General features: G+C 37.8%; 1 protein-coding gene across 6 annotated transcripts in view; it reads right to left on the minus strand.

Annotated features, from left to right (window-relative positions):
• Positions 1 to 22,947, minus strand: part of MBP (myelin basic protein) — a 108,949-nt gene that overhangs the window by 66,464 nt on the left and 19,538 nt on the right. For 4 of the 6 annotated variants that reach the window (XM_068193946.1, XM_068193956.1, XM_068193940.1 and 1 more), the window contains exon 2: positions 17,140 to 17,213. In XM_068193946.1, the coding sequence (XP_068050047.1) occupies positions 17,140 to 17,190 (51 nt within the window). In that variant the 5' untranslated portion in view covers positions 17,191 to 17,213. Of the gene's footprint in view, positions 1 to 17,139; positions 17,220 to 22,947 lie in introns of those variants that run through there. The other 2 variants (XM_068193967.1, XM_068193949.1) reach the window with 1 other exon arrangement.

A 22,947-nucleotide genomic window follows, 5' to 3' on the forward strand; every position in this document is an offset into this window, starting at 1 on the left:
TAAGGGCTGTCACTCAGAGCCTGACTTCATTGGCTTCTGGCTACCAGGCCACCATCTGGTTTGTTATACCAGTGGCACTAACACCTCCAGATTCTGGTGCCCTCCTCTGGAGCACACTTACAGTCTAGTGCAGCCCAGACTGTAACATGCAGATGTGGGTATGTCAGATATGCAATCTGATCAATGCTTTTCCAAAATTCCATTTAATTATGTGATGAGTTTCCAGCAAATATTGGTAAATTTGGATGCAAGGAGTACAGCTAAAATGTTACATTTTACCCCACATATCAGTAATTTAATATGTTCCTGACTCTCAGAAATAATGATCTCAAGTTAACTATTCTACTTACCACACTGAACTAGTGGTAAGACAAACCTTGAGAGCCCAAGGAAATGACTCACTCATCTCACACTCAGTGCTTCTTCAGTCCCAGGTGACACCTGATTCATCAGCAAATACCTGCTATTACTCACCTGGAACTAGGGAAGGTTTTCCTGTGGAGTTAATTGCTGCCATTTCTGTACACCATATAAAAAAGACTGTGGTCAGTAAGCAGCTATCCAAAGTGTCTCCAGATAGTAAATATGATAAGATACATGCTCCATAACATAAATGGTTCATAAGCCTGTTCTCATACCTTTTGCAAAGCATAAGCAGCTAATCTAATAACTGAATAAAAAAGACCATATCTGCACAATACACAATCCTGTTCTTCAGGAACATTTCTTGTTTTGTTGCAGAGACAATATTGTTTTAAACAGCTGTAGTTACCATTTTCCAAATATACAGTCCAACAAAGAAACTAAACCCGAGAAAGATCAAGCAATATAAATCTCATACTGACTGTGAGATAAATGTCCATTTTCTCTAATACCAATGTAAATAAGTATCAGAAGTGATGACACTGAAACACTTGTGTGCATGTACAGACAGGAGAAATGGTTAAGACCAGAAATACAATTTGTGAGCAACCGGCTTACCACTTAGTGAGTCAAAAACCAAATAGAAACTATCATTTAAAAAGATCACAGAATCAGTCAATATGCTGAGTTGGAAGGGACCCACAATGATCACCACATCCAACTCCTGGCCCAGAATCACATCGTGTGCCTGAGAGCATTGTCCAAGCACTCCTTGAATTCTCAGTGCCGTGACCACTTCCCCTTGGAGCCTCTTACAGTGCTCAACCACCCTCTGGGTGAAGAAACATTTTCTGAAATCCAACCTAAACCTCCCCTGACACAACTTCAGACTATTACCTTGGGTCCTGTCACTAATCACTACAGAGATGATTCAATTTACCACAGTTTGATTCGTTAGTGTGGTTCTAGTAAGAACTCCACATCTTCAGGAGAAATATTGCATTGAAATTCAAGAGCTAGGTGTTGGGAAAAAAAAAAAAAAAAAGAGGTGATTTAAATAAGTGCTACTTTGCACTATTTATAGTCATCATCTGTGGAAGCCCCAGGCTCTGGGGGGGAGCATGAAGCTCTACCAGCAAGCATAACTATTCACTGCCTGGGAACATCTCCAACTCCAGGTAGGAACACTTGTTCTTTTCTTCAAATTCCACTTTTTCATCCAGTGCCTAATTTTTAGGTCTTTCCTCTTTTATAGCTATTAAAAAAAAAAAAAAAAAACAAACACCAAAAATCCTATCAAAAACAGCAACAAAAAACCAACCAAAGATCACCAAACAACTAAAAAATCTAACCCAAAAAACCAAAAACAACCACACAAAAACCCAACCGACAGCTCAGCCAGACAGCATTGCCTTTTTTCTTTTCTGTGACCAATCAACATTTACTTTGTAGTCTTACACTATACAGGCTGCTGTCAATCTGTCAAGACTTGGTAACTCTGTGCTAACTGTCCATCTTTCTAGAAAGGTTTCAAGAAATCAAGGATCATCATACAACTAGCAAGTGCACTTCACACCTCTTTTCTGTGGATTTGTCCTGAAAGAAGGCTTCAGTATGGTTTTTTTTTGGTCAATAATTCAAAAGTGCAATACTTTACTGAAGGATAAAAGACTGTCAAAGGTAGGCACATTTTGTACTCAACAGAAACCTCTGCATTAACACTGAAGCAGTGATAATGCCTTGGTAAAATGAGAGACATCCTTTATACTCAGCATTTCAAATGCTTAGCTGTTTATCTTTTTTAAGATGACATAACAGTTTTAATAGTAATTTTTCCCCATGGATAGAAGGTGGGTAGGAACACCCTTCTTGGATTTATCAAGGGCAAATCGTGTCTGACTAACCCCCTGAATAGCCTCCTGTGATAAAATGACAGGAGATTTTGTGGAGGAGGGGAAAAGCATGACATCATATCCCCTGACATTAGCATGGCCTATGACACAGCCTCCCACAGTCTGCCACTCTACCCCTTCCAGTCAAACCAAGAAGATAAAGTCTGGGTAGGTGGAATACAATGGGTGGGTAACCGGTAGGACCACCAAGCTCAGAGATGGCAATCAACGGCACAGAGTCCATCTGTCTGTCAGTCAGCAGCAGCATCCCTCAGGGATCAACACTAAGGCCATTATCATTTAATGTCTCTATTAAAAACCCAGGTAACAATAATAAACTGGGGGACTGATAGTTACACAGAGGCAGAGGTGCTCTTCAGACAGTTACCTTGACAGCCTACAGAAGTAAACAGACAAGAATCTCATGAAGTCCAATATAAGGCACACGCAAAACTCTGAAGCCGAAATGAGTTAACTCCATTCACAAGGATCAACTGAGGTCAAATGGCCTGAAAGCAGCTCTGCAGAAAAGGTTCCTTTTTTTTTTTTGTTTTTTTTTGGCATCCATTTTAGTTAAGTAACTACAAATGGCTGGATTACAGGTGTTTGGAACTGATGAGCAGCTCCTGAAGTACATGGGAAAAGCAGGTGCTATTGGTAAATAGGTTTAATTCCAGTTCTCCTTTGGGCATTCGAGAGAAAGGAAAGATGCTCCCTATGGAGCAACAAGAAAAAGCTTTGGAAGAATAGATGTGTCAATTGTGTGACTATTTTTCTCCCCTTGTCCTGTTTTGCTTCTTCTGTAGACTCAAAAGATAGTTTGCTCAGAGTCAGTACTCCCACCAGTGATGAGCTTCCTGAGGGAAAAGCTGTGGCCAATACACCAGTTTCAAACCACTTGAGCAGTCACAGCTGATCACAAAGAGTTACAGAAAAACAGGAGCTTGACTGAACAATGAAGAATTCAGGATCACTTTCTCTCCAGAGGGAAGAGTTTATGGCCTCAAAACCAAAATGAGTGAACTGCACGAAAGACTACAAAAACCCTCAGATTCTACACTCTTTCAAACATGGGCAAAAAATGCAGTCAGACAGTACTTGAAAATTATACTCCATCAAAAATGTTAAGAGACTTTACAATGCCAGGAACAGAAAACACACCAGCTTTTAGAGAGATGGTATCACTAGGTTTGGTTTTTGCTTGGTTTGCTGTTTTTTGGTGTTTGGTTTTTTTTTTATTTGCATAGAAATAACAAGAAAATAAACTAAGAAACAATTGTCAAAAGTAAATAAACAAAGTAAATTTTGCACAGTTGACAAATTACGATACTATTCCTGTGACAGTGACAGTACTGGTTACTGAAGAGCCCAGGTAAGTAACACAAGATCAAACTCCTGGCCATAATGCTTTTCACAGTGATCAACAAATAACATCCTTGGATTCATTGAAAACAACATCATTAAAATCCAATAAAATAATGACTAGATATGCCTGATAGATATTTATGACACTTTAATTAAAGGACTGTGATAATACTTAATTATAAAATTTTTTTTTTGCCCATCTTTTACGTACTCTGATATAATGACATCACTAATGTAAGAGCCTCACTGAAATTAAGATCTCCTTAAGCCACAGTGAGCAAATCACACAGCCTGATAAGGTCATGTTACCTTCCCACTGCAATAATTCTTTACATACATGCATACTTCTTCCTATCCTCCAAGTATTTTCAGACAAAAAGGAGACAGGTAGTAGAGACATTAGTTAAAAGCTGTAAGACTTCGTGAAAGTTCAACAAATCATCTTTTTCAGCATAAAAAGGTCTTCAGTTCAAAGCCCTAATGTAAGTCATATTAGGTGTGATTTAAAGGAAAGGTTGATCATTTAACTAGAATCTTTTCCAATACAAAAGCTCATTTTCAAGGCTAGACACATGACCTTTCCCAAGTAACATTTACTGGAAAAAAAATCCTTAGGAAAAACAAATCCTCCGATAGACCATAAAAAATTAGAAGCAGAGTTAACAGAGGAGCTCAAGGGAAATTTCTCCTTGTACTATCAACACCCAATCTACCCCCAACTCTTATGGGGGACAAAAATGCACAAAAAAAATACACACAAATATTTAAAATAGAATAGAATATTTAAAATAGACTGCAAATGCAAGAATTACAAACTCCCAGCCAACCTGAACCTTGCTTCTTCAGCTGGATCCCTTCAAGTTTATGGTGCCTAATGGGATTCATCCCAGGATACTCAAGGAGCTGCCCAATGTCACCAGGAGACATCCCTTAATGATTTTCTAATGGTCTTGGGATGTTTTCAGTGATGTCTTGGGAATCTAGAAAGGTCCCAGTTGACTGGAAGCTGACAAATGAAGCAGATATTGATCTCTCCTCTCCAGTGATCAGTGACAGGACTGAAGGGAATTACCTGATGTTGTGTCAGGGGAGGTTTAGACTGGGTATTAGGAGAAGGTTCTGCACATAGGCAGGTGCTAGACACTGGACAGAGCCAAGTCTGAAAGAGTTCAAGAAATGTCTGGACAACACTTTCAGGCACATGGTGTGATATTCTTGGGGATGTCCTGTGCAGGGCCAGGAGCTGGACTTGGTGGGTCCCTTCCAACTCAGGATATTCAATGATTCTATGAAATATATCAGGGTCCTTAATTATGGTGTGGTATGGAGAGGATGAAGTAGAAGGGCAAAAACTGATTTCATCTCCTGTCCACAGGGTCAGGCTGCAGAGAATACAATTCCTTAAACTACACTGTTGTTTTCCCAAGGTTTTGCTCACACTGCCCACAGCAAATCCCATTAAATTAATGTGCAAAATCTATGTTAATGCACTACTTGGCTGGGAATTTTAAGTGCACAGACGTCACACAGTTAAAGACTGCATTTCCCTCAGCAACTGTTACTTAGTAACCCTCTGCACATAAATAGAATTTTACATCACTGCATATGTGTTGTGAAGGCTAAAATTCATGCCTTGATTCTATAGGCCAGCAGGAAGGAAAGGAGTCATGCAGGCAACTCTAAAACAAAGTAGCACCAACTATTTTCAACTGCTTCTCTAGGCAGAGAATTTAACTGGAGAGAAGCCTGTGGGTAAACAGGAAGCTATTTCCACTGCCCTTCTTTAGGTGGTATTTCGTCACAAAAAAGGAGCAGGTAGACCTTGGACAGACTTTCTGGTATTATTTATGTGCTGTGCAGTGGAGACTGCAGACATAAGCACAACAGACCATGCAAAGCTCTCCACCTTCTCCCCTAGAGGTAGTATAATCCAGAAGCTATGTAACTTCTGGGTAGAATTGGTACTGCCAGAGCCACAGTTGAAACAATACTAAAAAAAGCTGTGTGAATCAGATCCAGGACTGAACAAAACAGGTGGAGCATGATGGATAAAAAAAAAAAATCTTCAAATAAACGCAGATTAGAATCCATCGTCTCTAAATACAAAAGCTTAAATAGCTGTATTTTATTAACATATATATTCGATCCTTTCCATATATAGGCTACTTGTTATTTGAGTGACAGTCTAACTCAAGCAGCTTGAATCAACATGGTACTTCATAATCATTTTAGACCCAGAGACTGCCTTTTTAGCCCTGAAAAAAAGAGGTGGCCTGCTGGAAATACCTAGACATCTTTTTAATTCAATTCCCTAGCACTGCAAATATTATTATTACTCTGCTTAGTCCCATCCTTTGCCTCTAACATTCCGCAGTTGTAGCTTCTTAAATGATTTGCTATAATAAAAGTGGATTATCTTGACAAAAAACCAACTGATTGAGTTACATATAAGCAACAAATATATTCATTTGAAGAGATTACAGATAAAAAATATTTGCAGTTATTAAACCATGTGAATAAGTATAAGCATATAGATAAGCAAACACATTTAATTTGCAATTCTATTTAGCAAGTTTACAAGCCCTAAAGTTTAGCACTTCCCCTTAAGTGCAGCATTCAAATAATCATTTCTTACTTCTTCTAATTAATGAAAAATTGTTATTCTAAAACAGGATTTTGAAAGCTTTAGCAAACCAAAATATTCTTAACCCTCAAAATTCTTCCCCTTGCAAAATCCCAGGGAATCAATCCTTTGAAATACCAGTTCCTACTTAAAGCTTTTTTCCTATCACCTTGATATTAATAACATTGTAACAAGCAAGATATGCCAGCTCAGATCAGAAATCTTTACTCTAGGAAAGCATCAAGCAATTTCTTGTAAGAAAACAATGTTAGGCTATGAACCATGCTGAGGTTTGAAACTAACCACATAATATCATGACTAAGAGAAGTCCAGATGCTCAGAGCTGTCTCTGAAGTCCTCATTTTCTTAAGGCCACAAGACCCAACTTGGCAGTAGAGCAGCAGCAGAATTGAGAACTGAGCAAGAGACTCGGCCAAGTCTTAGTCAGTGACTGGGACAATTAAATGGCCATCTGGCTCCAGCACAAAGACAGCAGCTCTGCATCTGTTCCACAGTGTGCAGCCTACTTGGTTAAAGCAAGCCCATGGGGCAAAACCCAGAACAACTTGTCATCTGCTGAGACCAGAGTTCAAAGCTGGGATCAAAGCCAAGGGCCCCTGCTCCTGATGGAGCCATCTCCCTTGGGGGCTACATGCAAGACATGTTCAGAGGCTCCCTCCTGCTCCTTACATACAGCAGCAAGAGATATAATCAGGAATTATCAAAGTCATGCAATTTAGTTGATACAGAGTCTGTGTGTCAAGCCCTACAGGCTTCCAAAATGCTGTAAACCCTTCATTCTTCCATAATCAGGTGACTCAACAGCTGCAATGGAGTATTACATTATTAGAGTATTAACCGCATTATGCTATGGCATTATGAACCCTGCAAAATCCCAGAGCAGAATCTGATGCCTGGAAGATCTCAGCATCCCTTGCCAGAGGCAGACATATCCCTTGCTCCACTGATTGTTCTTGTACTCGGAGTAAAAGCCACAAGCCAGGACACCCATACAATCTGCTGAGAGGGTATTAGAACCCAGAGCTCCCCCCCCAACTGAGCACATCCAGTAACAGGGATCTTGTGGCCTCCTTTCCCCCAGGCTCCATAAAACTTTCATTTTTATATGGTTTTATCAATCCCTATAAGGGCTACATATCATAGCATAATATAATAATATAAAATAAAAAACAACAGACAAAATGCCAGTGGAAAGGAAAAGAAGACAACAGACAGAAAAAGTATATTGAAGAGACTCCTGAATGTAGTCCTGCTCCTTCCCTTCTTGAGAAGACTGCAGGAAAGTAGAACACATAATACTGAGGTCAAAACAAGAGGAAAAAGTGTCAAAGCTTAATTTTTATTAGGTATTTCACCTATTTTTTTTCTTCTTTCCAATATCCTTACTTATATGGCAAGAAATTAGTTGAAGCACATATAAAGAAAAGCCTTTTATTTTGAATATAAATTTTAAATATTGTATTGTAGAAACAAAACACCAACATTAAAATTAATTTGTCAAGTAAAAGTATCCTAAAGCTGAATGTTCAGGACACATTGTCAGTACCTACAAACAAACATGCTTCACTTAAGCCAGTCTGAATGTAGTGGATTACAGTGGTTCAGATCCATCTCAAATAAAATAGGTTTTCTCCAAACACAGTTTGACTCTGAAGGAAATTGCAGATTAGGAGATTAGGAGATTCCCCCACCACAGGAGAATACCTCCTCTCAGCAAGTTTCTATCAGCAAATATCCTGCAGCACATGACAAGTTATTTATTTCAGCACAAAAATATAACATTGTGTGCAGCCTTCACCTAGAATCTCATCTCACGTGACCAAGCTCCAGAAATAATGTCAATCGTCCCAAACACACTGAGTTTTCTGTGCACTAGTGCACCAAAGACAAAACACTTGTTACTTTATGCAGTGGGTTTCACCTACTGAGCTCCAAAGCCTCCCCTAGAATATGAAGATGTATTTATTTATACTAGTAATATATATTTGTTAAATATATTAAAGATATTTAATTTTAAATCAATACATATTAAGTATTGAAATATATTCAATGTATTTTATGATCTATAAATATTTCCTCAGCTGTTAAAGGCACTGACTTGAGATTCCGAGTCTCACATGCTCTCATCTTCTCACATCTTTCATCTTTCCAAGTCTCAAAAACCCAGAATTGTCTGGAATTTCAGACAACAGAAAAGAAAAAAAAGTACTGATTATTCAGGCTTTATTGCTGTGTACTGTAAGGCAAGTTTCATCTGCAGCAGAAACCTCTGGCTTAACACTAAGAAAACATTTAGTCTGTAGTTCACAGGGAAGATCAGAATGAATAGATTCCCCAGAATGAATAGACTCCCCAGGGTGAAAGGCTACTGGTCTTGCCTTTTGAAACTAATACAGGGATAGAAGCACAGTATCAATACTTGAATATACACTCACATTTATATACCAATATGTTTTAAATATGCACTTGCACTTTTTCCAATATGGACATGTGCAACTTACATATATGTGCACAAAATAAACAGAAGTGGGATTTAAAGTTTTTGCACAGTTCCACTTCACACTGACAAATTTTAGCCACGTTTCCTCAAAAGGACTACACAGAAATTCTTGCATTTGCTGCATATAACAAATTCTTTAACAGGTACAAGGTAAAAATGCAAAAATCCAAAACAACTTCATAACCAAACAGTATATAAGTGACAATGATAGTTAGTCATAAAAATAACAGAATATTGCTTTGATTTTCAGCTTTCAAGCATTGACAATGGCACTACTGGATTGCTTTGTAAAGCAATGTACTGTGGTAGGCTGGGAAGGTTGCAGAAAGTCATATTATAACATGAGGAGAGAGAACTGGCTTGAAGAAAGTACTTTTGAAAGTATTCTGGTGGATATGTGTTGTTAGAAAAGTGCAAATTTTCTGTTTTCTTCTGTGGTGTTCATACCTTCCTGTTGAGACTGCTTGTTAACTGGCCATCTCTTCACTGTTTCTGAGCAGTGTTAGCAACTAAATAGTATTTCTAATACCTCAGAAAAATCAAAGCAAGGCATTTTGACTGCATCAGAGGTACTGGCAGAAAGTAGCATGCAGGAAGAGACTGGGTGAAAGAAGCAGAAGGAAGATAAAGGAAGGAGCTAGATGGCTAAGTTAGCTATGACCACAAAACAGAAACAAGAAAAACCCCAAATGACTCAGATTTCAACATCACAGTCTCAATTTTTTTCATCAAAACAACTCCAGTATATTGGTATTTCCATAATTAATCTGAAAATGTCTGCACCACCAAACAGTGAATCCATTCCTGAAGCTCTTACACTGAACAGGAAAATCTGAGGACCCAAAAAATGGTGACTATTGTTTTGATAAGTGCCTGTTTGAAGATATATCTCATTGGTAACAGACTTGCTAAGATTTCTGGGTCTCTTGGGTCTTTTCAATGTTTTTTGAGCTGCCTAGAATTCCAAGCAAGCTGAGTGCCCTCAGGCCTCCCTAAATTCAGCTTTCAATTCTAAGTCCAGCCACACCAGCCTGAACATCACTCTGTGGCACTGTTACAAAAATGCAAGGTTTCCATTATTGCAGCTTCTTGACTGCAACTGATGCTCAGAATTCCCATAATCATCCAAGGTAACTGGCATGTATCTTGTGACTTTTAGCTCTATGCAAATTTTGATATCTTTATGGCCACATCCACTGGAACCTGCACTGAAAGATCAGATTTTTTTTTTAAGAGTCAATCTTATCTAAGCAATCAAGAGTAACACCATATTATTCTGCTTAAAAGTTATTCAATTTCCTTTTACTAAAACCATTTTTTTTCCTCCCCCAGCAAATGCTACCAAAGTATTTCCATCGACTTAAAGCAGACAGCCTGAAAATTTAAATAAAAAGGAAAAGCATTCCATGGCATTTCTCCTCAAAGCAGAAAAATCAATTTCTGAACTGTAGCTGCAGACAAGTTAAATTTATTCACTGTACAAATAGCTCAACTTACTCATGAAATTCAACTTCTGAAGTGCAAAAAGAAGTTACTGTCAGCAATACTTTGCATTAGAAAGCACTACAACCTTTTCCTTCTCATGTCCATTGCACACTTGCTGAATGAGAGCAAAATTCAACTCAACTTAATGTGGAATCTTTTCCCATGGCAAAATATTTAGCAATGTTTAGATATGAAAGTGTTTTGACTTTGTACTGATGCACAGAGTAAAAACTATGTCTTACAACTACCCTATATGCACAGTCAGTTGTGAGAAATACACTTGTGAGAAACTGAGAATTAAAATAAAACATGGCTCCAGAATTCTTCCTTACAGCTGCTGCCCAGGAGCATCAAACACCACTAAGTTACCACTACGATGAAAAAGATGAGAACAAACTTTAAAATGCACATTTAACAGGTTCTAATACTTTAGTAAGTGCTACAGGGCAGGTTTGCCAGTCACTGTTTTAGACAATGGGAATTCTGCTGTGGTTTGACACCGGACACTGAGAGGTAAAGCTTGGCCATTTCTCTAAAAGGTGAATACATTTCACCACAACTTATTTTACAGATATACCTGAATCTTAAGATAACACATCACTGCTGAAGAGTTTCTAAGCTCTTCTCAAATATAACCAAGGTCAAAGTAACAAACTAGAATTTTCATCTGACCCAATTTCATAGCAGGTGATACAACATTACTGCCACACGCTGATCCACAACACTAAAAGCACAAAAGATTACATGAGGAAGGAAGACACTGCTCCCTTTCAGGATCGCCATGTCACTTACTGCTTCCTCAAGATTAAAAATATCAACAACTTTCCCTTCATTTTTATGGCATGAAGGTGCCAAAACACTGAACAACACGTTCTCAGGCTGAAGTATGGGCTGATTTACTACAAGAGTCATCTCAGCAGCTAGAACAGTTCACAGAGAGTTCACAAAGAATGTCTAACTGCATTACACCCCTGTTCTTCCAGCCCCTTGCTAATTTAAGTGGCACTGGCATTAAACTCATTTGACAGGACATTTATCTAGTTCTGTATTAAAGCTAACAAGGAGAGAACTGTAGAAAACTACCACAAAAACATGGCATCTGAAGCACAAGACTTTAAAAAAGCACAGAGAGCACTTCCCTCTTTTAGTCAGTTCTGCAGGCTGAGGGTGGGAGAACAAAGCTTAACATCCTACCTCCTCCCCAGCCAAAACCACAGAGACTGCACCTCTTCCTTTTACACCCATGCAGGCTTAACCAGCTCAAGACCCAAACCAAGGAGCACTAGGACTTAGCCATTGCATGCAGAACAAAAAACACACTTGCAGCTTATTTTATGCAACCACTGCCCACACATTTACTCAGTTTTTCACTGAAACACAGATCTAGTGATATACTGCCATGGTTATACAATTCAGGCAACTCCTTAAACATTAGCAGTGGGCACTGTGGCAGGGCCAGAACTTGCTCCTCACTTGTATCTGCCTTGCTTCTCACTTTATCTTTTCCACCCATTCCTTGCACAGCAGAACACTGTACTTTCAGTAGCTTTCACATGCAACAAAGGGAAACATGGAGATGTAGGAGTATCAGCTTCAATTCAGTGACAATTTATCGTTCTCACAGAATTTCAACAAGCTTGCTATATTTTAGACATAAGAAAGATTAATTGCTGCAGCTACAATTGACTGTACTAAATTCAGCACCCTATGAGTTTAATGAACAGTGAAGTACTGAAACACATTACTTGGATTTAGACACAAGTTGTTCCTTTAAACTTCACAGTAGAACTATTTGCCCATTGAAACATTAACACAGACTTCTGATACCATACTGAATGCTGGTGTTAAGGTTAATTTTTGAGGACAGATGTCACAGCTATTTCATGCTTGGCATTCTCAGAGGTTTCAAACAGTACAGTCATTTCTGTATCACTATGATATCATCTCACCAGCAGAAGCACAGTAGTGCCTGAAGGCTCCACTCAAGGTCTCCAAGCACTACTATTAATACAGAATGGCATTGCATCTATCCCAACAAACCATCCAGGTATACAGCACGAAGGTTCAGAGATGAAATAGGAAGACAGAGTGAGCACATGAGGATTTGCTCAAGGGCAAAGCTAGGTTGATGGTAGAATATGAGGAAAACAGATATCTATCTAATTCAACTGGTATTGCTGAACCTGACTGCCCAGAACTTCCCCTCACACCCCTGAAGAAGATTTGCCTCTTCCAAAAGCAGCAGTTCCCTGTACCAGGCACCAGCATAACCAGACAGTGGTTGGTCATAAGGATTCTACAGAGCATATCTAACTTGTAAAACTGACTGGTGAAAATGCTCGTCAAATCTCTCACAGAAAACACCAGCTCTCAACATTTTAAAGTTTCTTCTCCTTTTCACTTGCCTTCAGAAAACACACTGGCTCAAGGGGGAGTGTTTTAATCAATCCATAAAATAGCAAAGAATACACCATAATAGTTCCTGTCCTCTCTACTGCTTTACAGGAAAGAGTAAAACTCTGAGAAAACATATAGTTATACTGGAAAATAAAAATAGTGCTATGCTACTTTGCTAGGGGGGAAAAAGTGAAAAGGCCTCGTGATTAATTTTGTATGGTAATAAGACTATTTCTTTTTGCTTATTTTTTACAGAAAAGTGTATCCCAGACTTCAAAATCCATACAATCTCTATGTCACATGTAGATCAATACAATATAGATCCATACAATCTCTATGTCACAAATTGTATGTACTAAAAAATAATAAACTTTTATCTTACAAAAATAATACTTCAAAGCAATTAACTAAGCAAGTAAAAAGTATTTCATCTGTTGTTTTTTTCCTCTTTTGATAATTCATGATGCATACCAAGAGGAAGCACCTGGCAAAACCCACACATACAGCTCAGACCTGTAAGCAGCGCAAGCCATGAGAGGTAGTGAAAGCTTTCATGCTTGCAAATCACTGAGCATGTATGAGATGAACAGTTCAACTACCATTGCGTGCCAGTCATCTTAAGAATTTCAACTCCCTTTCACCAGGAAGAGACAGAAAATTTTCAATCAGTGCTACCCCACTGCAGTCTTAGGGCCCTAATTTCACAACATTAACAAGGTAACGGGGAAAAAAAGAGGAGAGCAAATAGAATCTCCTCTAAAGCAGCACAGAAACTATCTGATTTACTGATAGATGCTCACTCAAGCAATTTAGCTTGAACTAACTATGCTGAGCTCTCCTTAAACACTGAGACCAGTCAGTTTATTAAAGTTATATCAAATCAACCACTGCAAAACACATTATAGAATCTAGGTACATAACACAGGGCAATTAAAGGCAAGATTTTTCACAAGTTCATTACCAAGCAAGACTTGGTCATTATTAACAGTTTATTTTTAGTTCAAAGAAAACATTAAATTGCAGACTGAATGCCTATTCATCATTATGTCTGTTTTCAGTTTTGGCCTGTAATTACATTTCCAAGGCTTTTCAGAGCTGGGTACCAGAAGTGGCAGTTGGGTTTGGTTCCTTGCTGTTTTCTTACAGCACACACCAACTACATAAAGGTCATGAACTAGGCAGATAATCCAGCATTTCCCGTAACCTAACATGTCCCAGGCCTGTATAAATTTCTTGAGCAATCCCTTGACATGGCAGTGCAGTGGGTTTTGATCTTTCACTATAGGTCACAACCTTGATTTCCAGCTCCCCCCAGTACTATGTGACCATGGAAACCAGGCTATGTGGACCAGGTGCATTTGGAAGTTGCTCTGGAGTAAGTGGGACAATGCCAGAAACCTTCCTTCCAAACCCCTCTTCCTGAATAATCAATGACATTAAGGGCCAGTTTTGACAGATAGCAAGACAGTTCAAAGATTTTGGGATGGCAGTAATGTGCTGTGCAGAATTCTTTAATGAGGAGTAGCAGAGAACTGTGCTGTTGTAACACAGGCAGCTTTAGTCATCCCAAAAAAGATTGTGCCACTTTGTAGTATAATGATGACAAATTAGCACACACCAACTAGAATGCTGAACCAGTAAAACGCCAATGGCTATTTTCACTCCTCTACATTTAGCTCTATGAGAAGTTAAAGAAATTCAGGACAGCCTATTATTTTTGTTATTGTTGTTCTTAGATATATTTATGTTAAGTTCAAACTCAAGTATTAACACTAAGAAGAAAGTAAACAAAATAAATACTTAAACATTTACTAACACATTAAGCAGATGCAAAGTCTAGTATCATTCAAAGTAAAAAGAACATATAAAATGCTGTGTTCATTGCAGCATTTGAACTCTAAAAAATGCAGATCCATTAAACATGTGAGAAAGAAATCCCATAAAAATGAGGTGGTGTATGCTATTGCTGTGAGTAAAAGAGAAGGGTTTGGTAAATACTTCTCTACATTATCTAGGTCAAATATTTTTCAAAGCATTCACTTAATTTCACAGTATCTCATTATTTATTAAACAATCACTGTAGCTTGCCATATTTATATATCAAGAGGAGAACAATGTTTTGAAGGAAGTGTCACAGCATGGAAAGCCATCTTAATGTCCTCTGTAAATTTCCTAATTTGAAAGCATATTAGTGTCACCTTAGACATTCCATGAAGTAATTGCTTTCCAGAAGTCCATTTCTAATTTTGTAATTCAAATGAACAAATTTACTAAAAGTAAAGTGAAGCTAGATGTCAACTCCAGAAATCACCAAACCAACCTAATAGTAATTGTTGGATTAAAGGACATTTACTGGACAACCAAGAAGTGGGAGTGGTGCAATTGGCAACAGTCTCTTTAATGTCACTACACGTAAAATAGCTTTGTGGAGAAATGGTCTACCAGACAAGGAGCAGTACAGCGGCTCTAAATCTGACCTCAAAGGTTCAAAGAAGCTGCCTAAAATCACGTTTTTCCTTTGGACCAACAGTTTTGGGAAAGGACTTATAGTAAACAGCCTGGAGACTGAAAGTAATAACATTTAAATCCATAGTAGTGCCTTAACTATATATTTCCTGATTTAAAAAATATGGCCTTATAATTTCTTGTGGCAAGATTACTGTTTTAGATAAAGGGAGATCATGCACATCTCTGTGCATAAAGGAGATTTTGATCAAGTACTGCCAATTTGAAAGTCTAGGGGTTTGGTGTTTTGGTGTTTTGACCCTCTAGGAGGATGACTGAAGGACAGAAGATATTATCACAGTAGAAAGTTCCCGCTTCACAAAATAATTTTGGAAAACTAATTTTATTTTGATTGCAGAATCAAGTATTCTCCATGAACTGATAGGATAAAGAAGGAATTTTAAAGAATTGCAGCAATCCATTTCCTTGTAGCTCTGTCCTACATACCAAGTGCAGACTCATGGTCACCTGACTCTCTCTCACCACCACAGAATTTGCACCACTTGCATAGGCTGCTACCATTTGAAGAATTTTTAGCTTTTTTGAAGCCAGATGCGCTGCACAACTCAGCCACTTGCCATCCAGATGCTTCAAACACATGTGATCCCATAGCAGGAGACAATATATGTATGTGTGTGTGTGTGTGTATATACACAATTTTTTAAACCAAATTTTATCCTCAAAGACCAAAGCAGGGGGTATTTGGTGCACTGCAACCCATCAAGCTCTGTAAACTCAATGTATCATACCTGCAAGATCTCACATGCTTACTCAGAAAGGATCAAAATATCTGGCTAAATGTTTCAGTTTGGTGCATTTGACTTTTCTGCACAACTGAGTTTTCTTAAGGGCAAGTCTGCAAGACTGGCAGCTTGGGATTCACACTTTTGTTTGTACTCAAACCAAAACTTTGGGCCACAAAAGCATTTTGCAAAACACTGCACCAATACAAAACAAAACTGTATGTAGCCAGCTGTCCTCTGTTCCTGCTGCTTTCTCCCTATCCCCTCCAGTGTGACTATGCATTTTCCTAAAGGAGATGGCAAGGAACTAGTAACTCTATGAGTTCTAGTTTGTATACCTTTTAGGGATAGCTGATAATCTGCCACAGCAAAGCAAATACCCACATTGCTCCAGATAAAGCCCAGAACTATCTGTTTACATCTTATGTCCAATGCAAAGGGCATTAGCTTTATACAGTGTGGGCTTAGACGGTAAACTGTTATCTTTGCATAAGGATGTGTGGAGGGAAGATAGCAATAGCTAGCAACAAGCAGTGGTTTGGTTTTTTTTTTGGTTTTTTTTTTTTTTTTTACTTTTAAATATATGTAGAAAGATGTTCTGTTTTAAGATGTGCGAAATCTCTTCCGGTACAACGTAGAAAAACAAATAAACAAGGTATTATCACAAGGCAAACAGAATACCACACTATGTGCAGAATGCACAACAGTGTCAGTAGATGCTTTGGAATCAAATACTAACTTTTAATGAACATTTTTATAGTTCTTGGATTTTTTTTTACTAGGGAGGAGATTTTTAAAGCTGTATCTCCTTGGATTGAAAATCTTATCCTTTAAAATCCTTTTATTTTACCTATTTGTTCGTAGTGTCTTTCTTACAGATGAATCCAACTTTATTGCCCAAATGAAACACTGTCAACACACAGAACCTAACTCTGCTCACTGACTCTTAAAAAACTCTACAATATCTTGATTCTAAGTCCCTTTCATTCATTTCCACCATGACTGAAAAGAATATTATCAGTTATGGATCAAACATCACATCTCTCACTAAATCCAGCACAACAAAATCTTCATTTGGCCACATCTCACAGGACATTCTTTCAAAAACACGGTCATTTTACAGTGTAAACTACAAAATAGTAATGATACGTGATCTGGCAAACAACTACTGTCCTAAAAATCCCCTGTATTTCACAGAACACATATTTCCCAAGTGGCTCTCTCTTTTCCATTTTCTACACTCACCTTGGTTGACTTCTCGGTGCTATGCTCTCGTTTTCCTACATGGTTCCCCATGATGGATCACCAAACTTTAAATTCTGAAAAGAGAAAAACAAAACAACATTTTTGAAACCAATATATTTGTAGAGAAATACAAATAAATTTTTAACCTGACACATAACAAAGAAATTTTTCACATTCAATGAGAATTTTTACAATCCAAGGTAAGATCTGTGAAAGGTTCTAAATTGCACATTTGACCAACATCAGAAAGCTTTCCTACTTCTATTAAAATAAAAAAGACATTAAAGAGAAGGAAAAAATTAAAATGTTCTTTTTGAAATTTGCACATAAACAAAACTAGATTAGAAATTAGGTAGAGGCCCTGTCTTTCGATATTATGTTTTTAATAACAAACAATGCAGTACATATCAAAGAATTTGTAACTATAAATGTCCATAAAAGTCCAAGTAAATTCTTTTGAATTCAAATTTACCACTATATAAACAGCAATTAGAGAAAAAAGCACCACACTAACTGCTAACGATTTGTTGTGGAGGTAATTTGCTGTAAACAACATATGAGTTGTTTACAGCTCCCACTTTCATGATGGGCAGGTAAGAAAGTAATGCCAACTCTTTCTTCGTATTTTCTGGCTCATCCTGTTCTATCTCAACTTAACGGAGCTTATGTAAGTTAAACCACAACAATCAAATTTCAGCTTTTAGAGCACACTTGTGGTTATGCCACATATTTCTCGTCATAGAAGCAGATGTCTGTATAGGATTTTGCAGCTGCTACCTAGAGATGATTTGAATGCAGTGCATCACAGCATCTGAAGTCAAGAGACTTAAAATTACATGCTTTACTTAAAATTACATGCATGAAATAAAGCAATAGGCTATACAAACTCATATATTATTATAACCCCAGCTACACGTACTGATTTGTGTATAAAAGGATTCTAAAGACAGAAACTTTGCTTTTGACAAAGTACACATCTGTGATGGACTGCTATAAGCAATCTGATTTTGTATCCCTACTTTAGCTTTTGGAGAGACTGATAGATTTATTAACACACACGCTTTACCACCCCACCCAATCCCCAGTGATACATTTCAAATTTTGAGGGTCTACATTGCTCATTTGGCAATTCACTGAATTCAGTTTGCTCTAAGTTCCATATTATCACTATATCCATTTAAATAAGTCCTCACAAAAACCCACTTCCAAGGTCTCACAAAATCAAAATTAAAAAACATCCAAACTCAGTAAATGCACCCATGATAGAATTTATTGCTCAACTGGAAACAGTTTTTTTTTAAACCAGCACTATTGCATACAAGATACAAAAAAAAAATCCAAAAAACCCTGTACTTTCCCTTGTACTGTGACATCAGTACAATCAATTCACCCATTTTTGACATTCTAAAATTTTTCACAGAAAAATACAAATAAATTCTTATACACTGGGTTTTGGACCTGAACTTACCCAAGCTGTCCTTTGCTCTAGAAATTATGAGTAGCAGCTCATTCCTCATCACCTACTTCCCAACATAAGGAAAGCAGAGTGGAATACAAAACTGTAAGACACGTCTACAGCAGACACATCTACAGCAGAATATAAAGGCAAATATTCTAAGTGTTATTCTTCCACTCATTAAAAAAAAAAAAAAACTATCAAATTTGGTCTATAACACATATATGTCTAAGTACAAAGATGATGAAGGCAACATAACACTTGCAGACCAGCTCTGTGATCCTGTCCTCCTGCTTCCCTTTAGCTTTCCTCATGTCTTTGGAGTAACGCTCCAGAAACAACCACCCTGTACCCATAAAAGACTCCATAAAACAGTCACAGCACTAGATTTTACTTTTTTTTTCATGCATCAATGAATGCAGGTGCTTGAATTGAAGAGAAGTTAGCTACAGGAAACTGCTATTAATTCCTCAATTTATTAGCAATAAAACTACTTTTCAGCCAAAGGGACAAAAGCAACCAGCCACTTGCAAGGGTATCCTAAATGTTACAGATTTCTTCATGCGACCTATTAAACAGTGAAATCTAAGTGATCCTTTGGCAAAGAAAGGATTCCAAGAATATGACATGAATTGTATAGTGCCAGAAAGAAATTGTATAGTGCCAACTGTCCTGTAGATATCTGATTAGGAAGCAAAACCATACATACATGCAAGCATTTATAACAAGACTTAATTTTTCACTTCAGCCTCAAGCAGAAATCTACCTTACTTGACTAAAAACTGAGCACACAGGTTGTTTTTACTTCAGGATGAAACATTGAGACTTAAACACTGACTGTGGTTCTTACTGTCCGGAGGGAGACCTTACTGCACAGCTTCTACCTGCGCCAATCTTTATGCAATGAGTTGAGTCACTGACTTCAATGGGATTACTCACTTTTACAATCTTTGTAGGAACTTGCAGCCAACTATTCCAAACATCTCAGCTGGAAAAAGATTCATATTTTCTTTTTAGTCACCTTCAAATGTACAAGTTGCCAGACTGAGCAGCTCTGTATGAAGTGAAGAAACAGCTCTTACACTTCCTAACAATGTTCATCAACTGAACAACACTCTTTGCAGAGGAATCCATGAATGATTCAGCACTGATGAACAGCCACAAAAACAGTCATGGTGATCCAAGCAGTGAAGAAACAGAAGTACTGTGGAAATGCAATACCTTCTTCGAATCTCACATTAATCACAACTAACAATAAGCTGCCAAAACAGGCCCGCACATGAGATGGAGCTTATGACCACAACAGCATTTGCCAAAAATCTTCCCAGTGAAACCCTGCAAGTTTTGTAAATCCTATGAGATGACAAATTTTGCACATGAGTTTGAGTCACAAATGAGAGGGGACACTCTGCATGCCTGCAGTGGACGGAGTTACATCACCAGCTCCCCTATAAAACTCCCCATCAGGAGTTGATGGTTCCACAATAAAACCATCTGAGAGGCTCAGAAAATTAAAGGCCACATGAGTAAACTGATTTAATAGGACTAAAGGCTGAAAACACTTCTGCTACCTAAAATCTCTTCAGGGTGAAGTGAGTGAATTGGGGCAGGAAGTTGTGAACCACCACTGCAGGTGCCACCAGCAGAACCATCTCCAGCTGCCTCAGCACTATGACACAACCACCCAATGAGCTGAATCAGCTCTGCTGCCATGACCTGGCACTTCCCAATCCATGACTGATACAGCAGTAACTCCACCTATGCCGGCTGCTTTGAGTAATTCCAAAAGCAGCAGAGGGATTTTGCCTGGGGAAATGAAATTAAGTGTCTCCTCCCATCAATTCACCTTCTTACAGAGTTAGTCTAACAGATAACCTGATGGAAGCCTAGACCAAGCAGCTTTCCCACTTTCTTCACAGCAGGAACCCATATTCCAACTAGCAACTACTACAGAAATGCCATTTCCTTACCCAAGGAGAAAAACTTGTATTTCCAAAACTCAAAATAAGAGATGAAAAAACTCTGGTCTACACAACACATACCTATAAAAATACACTTATGTTGGCATCACGTAATTTATCTTCAACTGAGCAGTTGATTGGAAATAGGGGTTTAAAAACTTATATCATTGTAGCATTTTTTTAGTCCATTCTAGTCTGCCTGTTGATATTTGCAGCTAAACAAGTAACACTCCAGGAAAAACCACCCTGTACCCATAAAACACTCACAACCAGATTTTACTTTTTATCTTTTTTTTCCATGCATAAATGAATGCAGATGCTTGATCTGAAGAGAAGTTAGGTACAGGTAATTGCTATTAATTCCTCACATAACAATAAAGGGGCTGAAAAGTCTTCCCATACATACCCACCGTCCTATAAAGAAGTTTAGGATTTAGAATTTTCACTGAAAGGCAGAAAAACACTTCTCCCAACCTTCTGAATATAAGAAGAAATGCAGTGGCATTACTTTCTGCAGGTTATGCAGTTTTAACTGGAAAATAGCATTTTCTTACTCAGAGGAGCCTGAAAAAAGTTCACCTATGTAGTCATCAGACTTTAAATAAATGATATTGTAATTGAGGAGTCAAAACTGTCTAAGCCAATCCAAATAGCACACTTTTATTGAACATTAATGGTTACTTCAAATTAAAAAGCATAAACTACTGAAAATGTATCACCTGCTGCTGAAAATGGATTTTTAAATATGATCTTACCTCTTCCCACACGTAAATTATGACTCAACAGAACTACAAGTAATAATAAAGGTATGCAAGGACTTACATATTTACAGGTATCAGAATGTAATTACTACCTTGTCTAGGAATATGTATTCATCACAGACTGATGTTGAGTAATAGTGCAGAGCTACAAGTGCTCCCAGCCTTACTCACACATGGGAAGGGTAACCAAAGAATATAAAAATATTGGAGGAATTTACTTAAAACTTCCTGCTAAATTCATAACTATTCTTATACAAGTAAATATGACCTTTTACTACTATATACAGATATTATCAGAAAAAAAAGGCAATTTCTTTTAAAAAGTGTGCAAGTTCTCTCTCATTCTAGTAGACTCCTAGTATAAACTCTTAATTACAAACTTACCCAAGGTTTTGTGGTATTTTTTGTTGTTGGGGTTTGTTTTAGTTTTTTGGCAGTTTTTTTGTGTTTGTTTGGTTTTTTGTTTGTTTATGGTAGTGTCAGGTCCTGGCTACACAGCTTTCTGGGAAGCAAGGTGACACATTGCAGAGCAGTGGCTGCCAGCTAGATGGAAATCTTTGAGTGGGTTTTTTTTTAGGCTCTCAGTGTGATACACATCTTTGCAAGGAAACCTTTCACTTCATCTTCTTTCAAAACAAGACTGAGGCATGGGGCATGCCTCATCTCTTTCTTCAGAATTCCCTCATTGTGGGAACCTAATATTCTAACTCACCAAGAAAGAAAACCTCCAGCAGGCACGAATGAGTGACCTGCAGCTATATCCATCAGCAGCCACAGTCAGACGCTTCGTAGACAGATGTGAGCAACCAATAACTAAAGTAACCTGCCTCATGGACAAACTGCTCCACAGGAATCCCACCCTCTTAATTCAACTGTTAAATCATTTCATAAAATATAGTGCTTTAAATTCCTTACAAGTTTCATTGTTATTTAACGCAGATATAATTTTTCATTATTGTGAAAGACTGCAATACTTCCTAAATCAAAATTTATTTCACTTTTGACTTCTACAGTTATATTTCTCTGAAAGAAAAACAAATTATTCCAGACATATTTCCATCATGAATTATCAAAACCAAGATTTCAGTGGTGACCATAGCCTATAAATCAGAGAAGTTAACAGGAGTTTAGTACTTACAGATGTATTTAATCATGCTTGTACAGTGTCTTGCATATAACAGTCCTGACCTATCTAGATATTACAGCAATTTCAATGTTTACAGATAAGTGCATGAACCTTAGCAAGGACACTAGGCCTAGAAAAATCACTCCTCTGAGAGATTGGCCAAGTTCTGAAACACTTTTACCTGAGAAAGTACTCCCCAGTGCTAGAACAGTTGCTCAGTAATTTATACACACTGCATGTATCATTGCAAAGGACACTAAAATTATTTAATTTTCTCTAGGATTTTCTGCAACACTATGGCACATGAGAAAGGCTACTACAGCGAAAGAGAATATATTCTGTGAAAAAACATTGTTGCAAACTATTTCCTAAAATTGCCATAGGGTAAGCAGGACCCAAGATTTAAGATGTTCCCTGACTGTTTTGATTGCAATTTTCTTCTATTGCCAAGAAGAAGGATATTGCACATTATTTTTTACAAAAGCATGTGATTTCCAGAAATCT

Source organism: Anomalospiza imberbis, chromosome 1, assembly GCF_031753505.1.
Source record: "Anomalospiza imberbis isolate Cuckoo-Finch-1a 21T00152 chromosome 1, ASM3175350v1, whole genome shotgun sequence".
Lineage (NCBI taxonomy): Eukaryota > Metazoa > Chordata > Aves > Passeriformes > Viduidae > Anomalospiza > Anomalospiza imberbis.